The sequence below is a fragment of the Micropterus salmoides genome, unplaced genomic scaffold, assembly GCF_014851395.1.
Source record: "Micropterus salmoides isolate LMB-PRFRI ecotype aquatic unplaced genomic scaffold, ASM1485139v1 Ms_hic_scaffold_14, whole genome shotgun sequence".
Taxonomy (NCBI): Eukaryota; Metazoa; Chordata; class Actinopteri; order Centrarchiformes; family Centrarchidae; genus Micropterus; species Micropterus salmoides.
In genome coordinates, this window is record NW_024040485.1 from 30,832,867 (window position 1) to 30,844,396 (window position 11,530).

Here is an 11,530-nt window from a genome sequence, read left to right on the forward strand (position 1 = left end):
AGAATATAGAGACTATGAGGGAGCTGAGCACAAAACTCTCCAACGGCAGATACAATCAAAACAAAGTGGCATCATGTCAAGTCTTTCATTTCTCCATTCAAAGCTTCCTAGTTCAGTCTACAATAAGTTATAAAGGGAGGGGGCTTCAGCCTAGAGAGAGCAATACATTCATGTCCTGTGAGATTCAGAGATGAACAAGTAACTTATTACTTACAATAATATAGTTTCATTATATTTTATTACATTATTGGAGTTTCATCATCTTTACAGCAGTGATTAATGGATCTGTCTTTCATGTATTAATGGCTAATAATTAATATTGTAATCAATAAAACGTTTGATTAAACTGAATTACAGGCCAACTCAACAATGTTGAAACTAACTAGGGAGTGTTAAAATACTAAAAACGTGTTTGTTTTAAATTGTTTCTTTTATGTTTTACTGTTCAGTTTAAACTGCACTAGTGTTGATCTGTGATCTACAGGGTGGTCTGAATCTGAAAGCCTGAGCTCGATTGCTTCTGTCTCCACCCACATGGCTGCTGAATAAAATCCCTGGTTTTCCTCATTAGACTGAAGTTCTCTCTGAGGAAACTTCACCTCCTCACTCTCCTGATTGTTTCTCCAGGTGTTTCAGGTAAGTTGTGGATCTTAAACAGAGTTAACGTGGCTGGAAGAACTTGCTGAGTGTAAAAACAATGTTCCTGTCACATTTAGAGGAAGTTAGAGTTCAGTTTTGTGCAGAGTAGAAACTGTTAAAGTGTGTGTGAGCGAGTCCCTGCTGGGTAACAGAAGAACCAGTGGTGGGAGAAGTACTCTGATCATTTACTGGAGGAAAAGTACTAATACACACTGTGAAAATACTATTAGTTTACATGCTGCAGGGTAGTTTAATCTACAGCAATGCATCATATTTTCATTATTATTATTATTATTATTTCAAGTTCAGCTGTCCTATGAGCACCATGTATCTCCATCTCTAAAATTAGCCCAGAAAAACAAGCCTTTTTCAGCTTCATGATGATGCATTTTCCACTTAATCCAAGACAGGTTTAAATAGTTTATTTAGCTTAAGAAGTAGTTTATCAGGATAAAACAAAGTCATCAAATTTGGAGATACATGGTTTTCACTGCACAGTAAGGGGATAAAAACGTTTACTCAGTAAATTAATTAGTAACTAAAGCTTTGAGAAAAATGTAGTTGAGTTTCTCTCCAACACAACAAGCTCCAGTCTGTTCATAACTTATATTTCCTTGTTCCCTTCCCTTCAGAGCTACAGTTTGAAGACGAGTGGTGAAGTTTAGGAGCTGACAGACGCTGCAGAAACACATGCTGATTGGATCAAAGCTCTGAGAGGAAAAATGGCGCAGAAAAGAGTAAAACTGGACCGAGAAACCTTCTCTTGTTCCATCTGTCTGGATCTACTGAAGGATCCGGTGACTATTCCCTGTGGACACAGCTACTGCATGAACTGTATTAAAACCCACTGGGATTTGGAGGATGGAAAGGAAATCCACAGCTGCCCTCAGTGTAGGCAGACCTTTAGACCGAGGCCAGTCCTGGTGAAAAACACCATGTTAGCAGATTTAGTGGAGGAACTGAAGAAGACTGGACTCCAAGCTGCTCCTGCTGATCACTGCTATGCTGGACCTGAAGATGTGGCCTGTGATGTCTGCACTGGGAGAAAACTGAAAGCCCTCAAGTCCTGTCTGGTCTGTCTGGCCTCTTACTGTAGAAACACCTGCAGCCTCATTATAAATCCTCTGCCTTTAAAAAACACAAGCTGGTGGAGCCCTCTGAGAAGCTCCAGGAAGTGAGTCGCCAAAACATCCAGCAGAGAATCCAGGACAGAGAGAAAGATGTGAAGGTGCTTCAGCAGGAGGTGGAGGCTATCAATGGCTCTGCTGATAAAGCAGTGGAGGACAGTGAGAAGATCTTCACCGAGCTGATCCGTCTGATGGAGAAAAGAAGGTCCGATGTGAAGCGGCAGCTCAGATCCCAGCAGGACACTGAAGTGAGTCGAGTCAAAGAGCTTCAGGAGAAGCTGGAGCAGGAGATCACTGAGCTGAAGAGGAAAGACGCTGAGCTGAAGCAGCTCTCACTCACAGAGGATCACACCCAGTTTCTACACAACTACCCCTCACTGTCAGCACTCAGTGAATCTACAGACTCATCCAGCATCAACATCCGTCCTCTGCGCTACTTTGAGGATGTGACAGCAGCTGTGTCAGAAGTCAGAGACAAACTACAGGACGTTCTGAGAGAGAAATGGACAAACGTGACAGTGACAAAGTGGATGTTTTACTGTCAGAACCACAACCAGAGCCCAAGACCAGAGCTGGATTCTTAAAATATTCACGTAAAATCACACTTGATCCAAACACAGCAAACACATGGCTGTTTTTATCTGAGAGGAACAGAAAAGCAACAGCAATGTGGCAACAACAGTCTTATTGTAGTCACCCAGACAGATTCACTGATTACTGTCAGGTCCTGAGTAGAGAGGGTCTGACTGGACGTTGTTACTGGGAGGTGGAGTTGAGAGGGGAAGAAAGTGATGTAGCAGTCTCCTACAAGAATATCGGCAGAGCAGGGTGGTCAGATGATTGTGGATTTGGAAACAATGACATATCTTGGGCATTAAAATGTGATGACAATGGTTATCACTTATGGTACAATAAACGCTGCACTCCCGTCTCAGGTCCTCAGTCCTCCAGAATAGGAGTGTACCTGGATCACAGTGCAGGTATTCTGTCCTTCTACAGCATCTCTGAAACCATGACTCTCCTCCACAGAGTCCAGACCACATTCACTCAGCCTCTCTATGCTGGACTTCAGTTGTATTATTCTTGTGGAGCCACTGCTGAGTTCTGTAAACTCAAATAGTCAGAAGTCATTTCAGGGACAGTTGGTTAAATTCTGTGTTTTAATCCTTAAACTTTTTTGTCTTCATGTTTGTTGCTGAGAGCTGATTGTTGTGGCATTTCTTCACTGCACAGAGATCAGCTGTCAATCAAACATTGTGGGTGGTACTTTGACGTCTTCTCATTAGTTGCTGTGTAAATGTTTGAGTTTCTTTAGGTGGCGCTCCTTCCTGTGTCTGTTTAGCCATGGAGGCTATCACTGCTCAGGATGACTTTTGTTAACCTGAACTGACATGTATCTGCATGAAAATGGAAAAACAGGCACAATGCTTGGTTCAGGTGTTCATCAGTTCAAGTATCTATAATAGTCTGCAAAGTGGTGCGCAATCAGGGGCAAGAGAACCTCCCAGCAGTGTTTCCATCTATAGACAATACTTCAAGAAATTCCCTGTTGCACAACAACAGTCAGGTACTGATTGTTGCAGGATTTGGCAATCAAAAATCAAAAACAAGCCACGCACACTGAAATGACTTTACCAAGCTAAATATATTGTGTTGAGTTACACTTGTGACTTCTTCAGGTTCACACAATGCGAAGCTGAAGTAGTAGTGTCAAATAGTGAAGTAATTTCAGTGTGCTGTGGCTTGTTCTTGAATTTCATTGCCAAATCCTGCGACCTACCAGCAGCTGACTCTTCTTACTCTGCATGCAGAATTTCTTGATTTATTTGCATTGATGATTTTATGTTGTCTTTATTCCACTACATGGGTCTTAAGAGAGAAAGCACCAGACCTCCTTCATCAGAGATATTTTGTTCTGACTTGGTAAAGAAATCTATAATTAATTTTTATTTGTTTGGCAGACCAGATGTTGTTGTTGTCCAAAATGACATAAAAATGAGGGACTGAGATATTATAAAACTGTAATTGTATAATTTTTTTGCCGTTGCCTAAATAAACTCTAAACTGTACCTGCTCAGCTTTGGTGTCTGCATTCTGGGTCCAATCCCCTGTTTGTTTTGCCCATGTCCCTTTTAGGGATCTGTAACTTACATCTTGAGAGATGATGTGAATAATATTTGAGATCTGGAAAACTCTTCTCTAGTGTCTTTCCCATGTGACCTGAATGCAGCGTCAGTGTTACAGCGTGTGACTCCTGAGAACAAACTGAATGTGTGTGATATTAAATATATTTAAATCTGTCTTTACTGATGCTGTTTGAAGCTGCCGAAGGCTCAGTGAGGTGTCTCTTTATCTTCCTGTTAACAGAAATGTGGAAAAAGATGGAGATAAAGTACTTTCATCTGAGTTCCTAGATTCTGAGTACCAGTGGTTTAAAATGACTTATTGAGACTATTTTAATGATAAATGAAGGAGTTGAAAGTTGCATCAAGTAAGTTTATACATCTGAACAAATGTCACAACATGGACTTTAATCAGCCGAAGTGAGTGGACTGGTCTACGAACTGTTTGCTGTTAACCAAAGTTAACACGTGCACTGATATGTCCAACAGAGATGCCAGGAAAATGAAATAAGGAGGCCTGGTAATAGAGAGAGATCCTGAAACTCATTCTCCGGTTGATGTGAACCTCTACCCGATGCACAGGCGTCATTATTTGTAACCACTAACCATGAGCACCATTTAAAAATGAACATCAGATTTGATTGGAATATAATAAAAAAAACTACAGGCTGTGCTTGACCATTAAAGCAGCTTCTTTTGTGTAGGAGTATAATGAAGAGAGACAGGATAAAGTTTGTTACACAAACTGGATAAAGCCATAAAGTTCTTAAAATACCTCTAGCACAGAGAAAGCAACACAAAAGTAAAATCGAGACAGTTTGGAAGGTTATTACAACATTTCCAGCCAACAAGAGCTGCAGATCAGCTGGCGAGACTAACATCTGTTTCACCTGAGCATCCTGAGGAATGTGATTTTAACGAGCTTTATACCTAGCTTTATCAGCTGTTTTGCTTGTTTTGGAGAGGAGGAGACCGACTCTGTGTAAAAACTTCCTGACTGATGAAAACTTAAAACAACAACTCAGGACCCAGTATTTATCTTAATTCCATCAGCTGTTCACTGTAAAAACACACTGCAGCACACTGGCTGCTATTTCCAAGCTATCCATTTAATGCTGACTTTTTAACTCAGGACATCAGCGAGACTTGTGTGGCTATCTGACTGTTGATTGTGATTTATTGGTTTGCAAACAACGGTGGAAATGAGAGGAGCAGTAGCAGAAAAACACTCAACATTCTCCAGTCAAAGCCAGTAGCCTCTACTTGCCTATTCTGAATTTCACTGCAAAGCAAGCCCCACCCTCCCCAAAGAACGGGTACTTTTGGAAAGTACTACACCCCGAGCAGGGACTTTTTGGGGGGTAAAATAAACATACATTTAGACCCAGGTCCCTGCGTGAAAATGCAGTCAATTCCTCCAAAGATTCCTAGTTCCAGGTTGTAGTTTTTTGTTGGTCGAAACGCAGCTATTGATTTTTTTTTTACAAGAGACTCACTCAGTGGACAGTGATGTGAAGTTTTGGAAAGCACTATGGAGTGATCGATGTTATTTCTGTGATGCCTCTCAACAATCAGCAGGTGTCGCCATTCTTCTTAACAAGTTTAAAGGAGACATTGTTAAATCTCCGATCTCAGATGAGGGTAGAAGAATCATCTTGGTTTTAGACATCTCCTTCTTTATAATTTGCAATTTTATAGTTACAACAATACATCTCAAGCAAAAATGACATTTATACAACTTTGTATGAAACCGGAAGCCCTTAAAAACAAATATAAGGAAGCACACTTGATCATTGGATGATCTTGTAGATAGAGTAGCCTACCTGTAAGATCAGTCCCACATTCAAGATTCAAAAATACTGCATTTATCTGTGAACAACTGTCATTCATAGATGTTTGGTGATTTTTGAAAAATGAGAGTATTTCATAAAATACTCAGGTCAGTGATTATGATAGATTTGAGTCTGTTAAAGAATTCACACTGACTATTTCTGGACATTGAAATGTGAAAGACCTATTACAAATCTAAATCTTTGAGGCTGTTTGCTCAATAAAGAAGGAGAAATCTCCAGGCAATGATGGGCTTTGATTTGAATTTTATTTACATTTTTGGGACATTATTGAAAGTCCTTTTATTTGAATTATTCAAAGAATGCACTATCAAAAAGGAAATGTCCTCAAGAATGGAGCAAGCCTTCATGTACTGATGGAAAACTGGAGACCTGTTACGCCCTTGAACATTGATTACAAAATTTTGTCCTTAATTTTTGGAAAGCGGTTGAAAAATGGGCTTCATAGCATCATAAATGAAACACAAACAGGTTTTATGTCTAACTAAGCTATAATATAAGACTTGTTGTACACTTGCTGGAATATTCTGATAACATCAATCCCAACACACTGATATTATATATTGATTGTCAGTCCACATTTTTGGACCAATATTTTATCTTTAATGTTTTATAAAAATATCAACAGTTGTGTTATATTTTACCCAAATACCAGAAAAAAGACTTCCTGTACTGAGATCAGTTCACCAGGGCTTTCTGATTTCCCCTTTTTTGTTCCTGCTGGTGGTTCAATTACTTTTATTACATATTCAACATAATCCAATTACTAATGGTACGTCCATTTTTGGTAAGGACGTTGAGTTGACACAGTTTGCTGATGATACAGCTCTTTATCTAAGGGACAAATATCAGGTTGAATATATTGTGTCCCTAATTGACCAATTTTCATCGGCTTCCGGTTTAATACTTAACAAATCTAAATGTGAAATTAGAAGTTTGTATCAGACTGAGGGAAAAAAATTATATATCTGTTAAGAAAACTGTAAAATATGTAGGTATTCATATCTGCAAAGGACTGCTACTATAATCATCAATAGCTTAACTTCTATCCTAAATTAAATTAACTGAAATATCAAAATGTAAAGACAATACACCCCGTAGAAATTTTTTTGGACTTCTCATTTTACTGATAATGACTGGCACAGGGCGTGGCTTGCTTGATTTTATATTACAAACAAAGGTAGAGAATTACACTTGAAAATATTGTATAAAAAAAATTCAACAAACATATATATCTCGAAATTTATGCGTGTTGATGACAATTGCACCTTTTGAAAGACAAAACAAGAAAATATGACAGAATCTTATCTATTACCGTTCATTCTGTTTCACATTCTGGAAGGACTTTGAGAATTACATACCAAAACAACACATGCAATCAACGGAAAAATGTAATTACCTAATTTGAATGTAAGTATAAGAACTTATGTTCTATTGTAAATCTCTTTATTATATTAGGGAAGTCTAGCCCATGTTTTAAGTTATTTTTAATATAAATTGATACTGTATGTACTTTGATTCAGTTGAGTAAACTTGTAACGAATCAGAAAAGCATTTCAATGACCCTTATCCCCGGAGAACTGTTTACTTATAAGAAATACGTTCTGTTGTCTAATTTATTCATCTCTCTCTTTTTTTTTTATCATTATATTATATCAACTCTATAATTTATGTTCATGAACTTGGATGACTGACTTAAATTCTAAATAAAGTTATTGAAAGAATAAAAAAACGATACGTAACATAAGAGGCCGCTTTCATCCTGCTAACCTGGGATGTAGTTGAGCTAATTAGCAGAGTTACAGGTGCAGGACCACACATCAATCACGGGTGCTACAGCAGAGCTTCCCTTTTGTTGATTCCCCACAACATCTTGAGTACAGCATCCAGCAAGTGCAAGCGTCGCACAAGATTCCAATTGCCGTCCATCTTTTGGATGACTTCCTCATAATTTCCCCTCCCTCATCACCACCAGTGTTATAGGTCTGGTCACTCTAAATTCAGTATTCATATCCATGCAGATACCCATTCAACACCAATTCCACCATATTACCTGCCATGACGTTCAACATCCAAATCCTGCCCTAATACCCCTAATTGTCGACTCCCACAATTCCATAATCTCAGCTTGGAAGAGTTTCCGCCATTGTTATAACCAGCACAACATAACCTTCCCATCATTCGATCTTGTCACCATGTCGTCTTTCTTAAGCTACGCCCATTCCGTAATGGCCATCAAAACGCACACCATCAAAGTATATCTCAGCAGCATTCTTTTCTTTTCCAAACTCCTAACTGGCATCTTCTTAGAGGTCTTGAATGTCAAGAGCCAGCTCAAGACCCCCACCGCCCTCCTCTCACGGCAGACTTGCTGTCCATCTGCATCCACCCCATCTGTGCTGGATACAGCATCCCTCATGTGTCTCAAACCTTAGAAGCCATGTTGAAACTTGCTTTCTTTGCCTTCCTCAGATCTTCTGCTTTCATCTGCCCTTTACTTCAACTACCTTCCGTTTCGCCTGCAGTTGAGACCTGTCCCATTTCTCAAAGACACCATGGTGTTCTGTCCTCTGGCTTTCTCCCACTGTCCAAAGACATGCTGACCAGGTTAATTGGTGACACTAAATTGTCCTTCGCAAATTACTTGCATCTTTGGTAATCCTAGAGCACAACCATGACCGTTCCTCTCTGAGTCCGGTATTATGGCCACTTGATTCTGGTTCCACCAGCAGTTCCACCACATTTTCTCTTAGGCTGGCATTTCTCCTGCTAATTACTCCGCTGGCCATTGGTACACCCAAGAGTACCACCACTACATTTGCTCAGATCTCAAAGAGCTTAGATCAGCCCAATCTTGTCTGAATTAACTGGAAGCTTATGGAGGGATATCATGCCCGGGTGCTACGGCAGATCTTCCCTATTGGAGCTTCCCCACAACGCCTTAAATACAGCATTGAGAAAGGACAAGCCATAAACTTCTTGTTGTCGAAGTTCACAGCTCCAAGATATTTAAACTCCTGACAGTTTCTACAGAGGATCCAGTGATGATAAATTAAATTAAACACACTCTCCTCACACCACTGCTGCGGAGAAACTATATGAATAAAATCTGTGCCATCTTATAAAAATATGGAGTCATCAGCAAAGCTTGAGGAGCCACGAAGGATTTTACACCTAAAAACTTTCATGTTTTCAAATGGAGAGCAGGTTTTAACGGAGGCTTCGCTGTAAATGAATGTCAGCTTGATGACCCCTCCCTCTGCTTCCTGCTCTCCCACACAGCGAGCTCCACTCTATCTATGTATTTACTTGTTCCCTCCCCTTCAGATCTACACTTTCAAGATGAGTGTTACCAACATGTGGTGAAGTGCAGGAGCTGGTAGGCCCCATTCACTGCAGAAAAACATCCTGCTTAGATCAGAGTTCAAACTAGTATCACTTCCTGAGACGACTGTCTCGTTGCCACGAGAGGTGAAATGGCGCAGAAAGGAGTTCAGCTGGATCAGGAAACATTCGCTTGTTCCATCTGTCTGGATCTACTGAAGGATCCGGTGACTACTCCCTGTGGACACAGCTACTGCATGAACTGTATTAAAACCCACTGGGATGCAGAGGATGAAAGGGAAATCCACAGCTGCCCTCAGTGTAGGCAGACCTTCACACCGAGGCCTGTCCTGCTGAAAAACACCATGTTAGCAGTTTTAGTGGAGGAACTGAAGAAGACTGGACTCCAAGCTGCTCCTGCTGATCACTGCTATGCTGGACCTGAAGATGTGGCCTGTGATGTCTGCACTGGGAGAAAACTGAAAGCCCTCAAGTTCTGTCTGGTCTGTCTGGCCTCTTACTGTGAGAAACACCTGCAGCCTCATTATGAATCGCCTACATTTAAAAAACACAAGCTGGTGGAGCCCTCCAAGAAGCTCCTGGAGGTGAATCGCCAAAACATCCAGCAGAGAATCCAGGACAGAGAGAAAGAGGTGAAGGTGCTTCAGCAGGAGGTGGAGGTTATCAATGGTTCTGCTGATAAAGCAGTGGAGGACAGTGAGAAGATCTTCACTGAGCTGATCCGTCTGATGGAGAAAAGAAGGTCCGATGTGAAGCGGCAGCTCAGATCCCAGCAGGACACTGAAGTGAGTCGAGTCAAAGAGCTTCAGGAGAAGCTGGAGCAGGAGATCACTGAGCTGAAGAGGAAAGACACTGAGCTGAAGCAGCTCTCACTCACAGAGGATCACACCCAGTTTCTACACAACTACCCCTCACTGTCAGCACTCAGTGAATCTACAGACACATCCAGCATCAAGGTCCGTCCTCTGCGCTACTTTGAGGATGTGACAGCGGCTGTGTTAGAAGTCAGAGACAAACTACAGGACGTTCTGAGAGAGACATGGACAAACATCTCACTGTCAGAACCAGAACCCAAGACCAGAGCTGGATTCTTAGAATATTCACGTGAAATCACACTGGATCCAAATACAGCACATGCACGTCTGTTATTATCTGAGGGGAACAGAAAAGCAACAGAAATGTGGCAACAACAGTCTTATTCTAGTCACCCAGACAGATTCACTTCTTTCTGTCAGGTCCTGAGTAGAGAGAGTCTGTCTGGACGTTGTTACTGGGAGGTGGAATGGAGAGGGGCAGGAGTTTATGTGGCAGTTGCATACAAGAATATCAGCAGAGCAGGGTGGTCGAATGAATGTATATTTGGATACAATGACAAATCTTGGGCGTTCAGATGTGACAAAGACAGTTATAAGTTTCGGTACAATGATATCCAAACTCCCGTCTCAGGTCCTCAGTCCTCCAGAGTAGGAGTGTACCTGGATCACAGTGCAGGTATTCTGTCCTTCTACAGCATCTCTAAAACCATGACTCTCCTCCACAGAGTCCAGACCACATTCACTCAGCCTCTCTATGCTGGACTTTGGTTTTATTCTGGAGGCACCGCTGAGTTCTGTAAAGTCAAATAGTCAGAAGTCATTTAAAGGTTCAATGAGCAATATTAAGAGGGATCTATTGACAGAAATGAAATACAATTTACGTTACTATGTTTTCAGTTGGGTATAAACCTATTACCTGGAAAAAATATCTGTGCTCTAAATGTTCAATGTTTGTATTATTAAACTGTAATATCATGATGATAATCAATAAGGAGATGCTTCATTCTTTTCTTTGACGGAGCTGAGATTCTGCTCAAACCCACTGATTGTGTGGATGAAGTGAATCTGTACCTGAAATCATTGAACAAGAGTCATTTAACAGACGTTACTGATGGGATGTGTGAACAAACTGAAGGTTTACATGATGAATAAACAAACATGAACAAAGTCTTTCCTTCCTGTCTTCATTCCAGGGTATCATACAGAGCTGATGGAGAAAATGTGAAACTAATATGAGAGTATAACTGAGGCAGTTTTCCTCCTGAAACGCCACAAAGTACAGAGCTCATGTTTAGAGCAGAAGAGCATTTGTCAGTCAGTCTTTGTCCTTTCAGCTTTCTTCACTAAAACAGCTTTGTCACAGAGAAATGAGCAGAGTTTTCTGTCACTTGTTGCTTTTTAACAACCAACACTCGCTCGGAGGCCAAGGTGCATTCACTGACCTGGTTCAATAATAACAGTAGTGATGGCCGTTTAACTGATGTCTGTATGTGTGTCTGGCTCCACCTGCTGTTTCTTATTTTCAGTACAGAGGAAAATCTACATTGAAGAACTTCTAGACACTTTAATTATTTACCTTCACTACAATGAGCCTCTGCTGTGTGAAACCTTCTTCATAACATACAGAAGTA

At 40.7% G+C, this 11,530-nt stretch overlaps 1 protein-coding gene and 1 pseudogene across 1 annotated transcript; both read left to right on the forward strand.

The window, feature by feature from the left end:
- The first annotated feature begins 537 nt into the window (after positions 1-537).
- On the forward strand, positions 538-3,375 carry LOC119902676 (annotated as a pseudogene).
- A 5,768-nt stretch (positions 3,376-9,143) lies between these two features.
- Positions 9,144-11,067, forward strand: LOC119902675 (E3 ubiquitin/ISG15 ligase TRIM25-like). Its single transcript, XM_038719004.1, has one exon. It carries the CDS (start codon positions 9,216-9,218, stop codon positions 10,707-10,709), a length of 1,494 nt encoding a protein of 497 aa, XP_038574932.1. The 5' UTR covers positions 9,144-9,215; the 3' UTR covers positions 10,710-11,067.
- Positions 11,068-11,530: the final 463 nt, after the last annotated feature.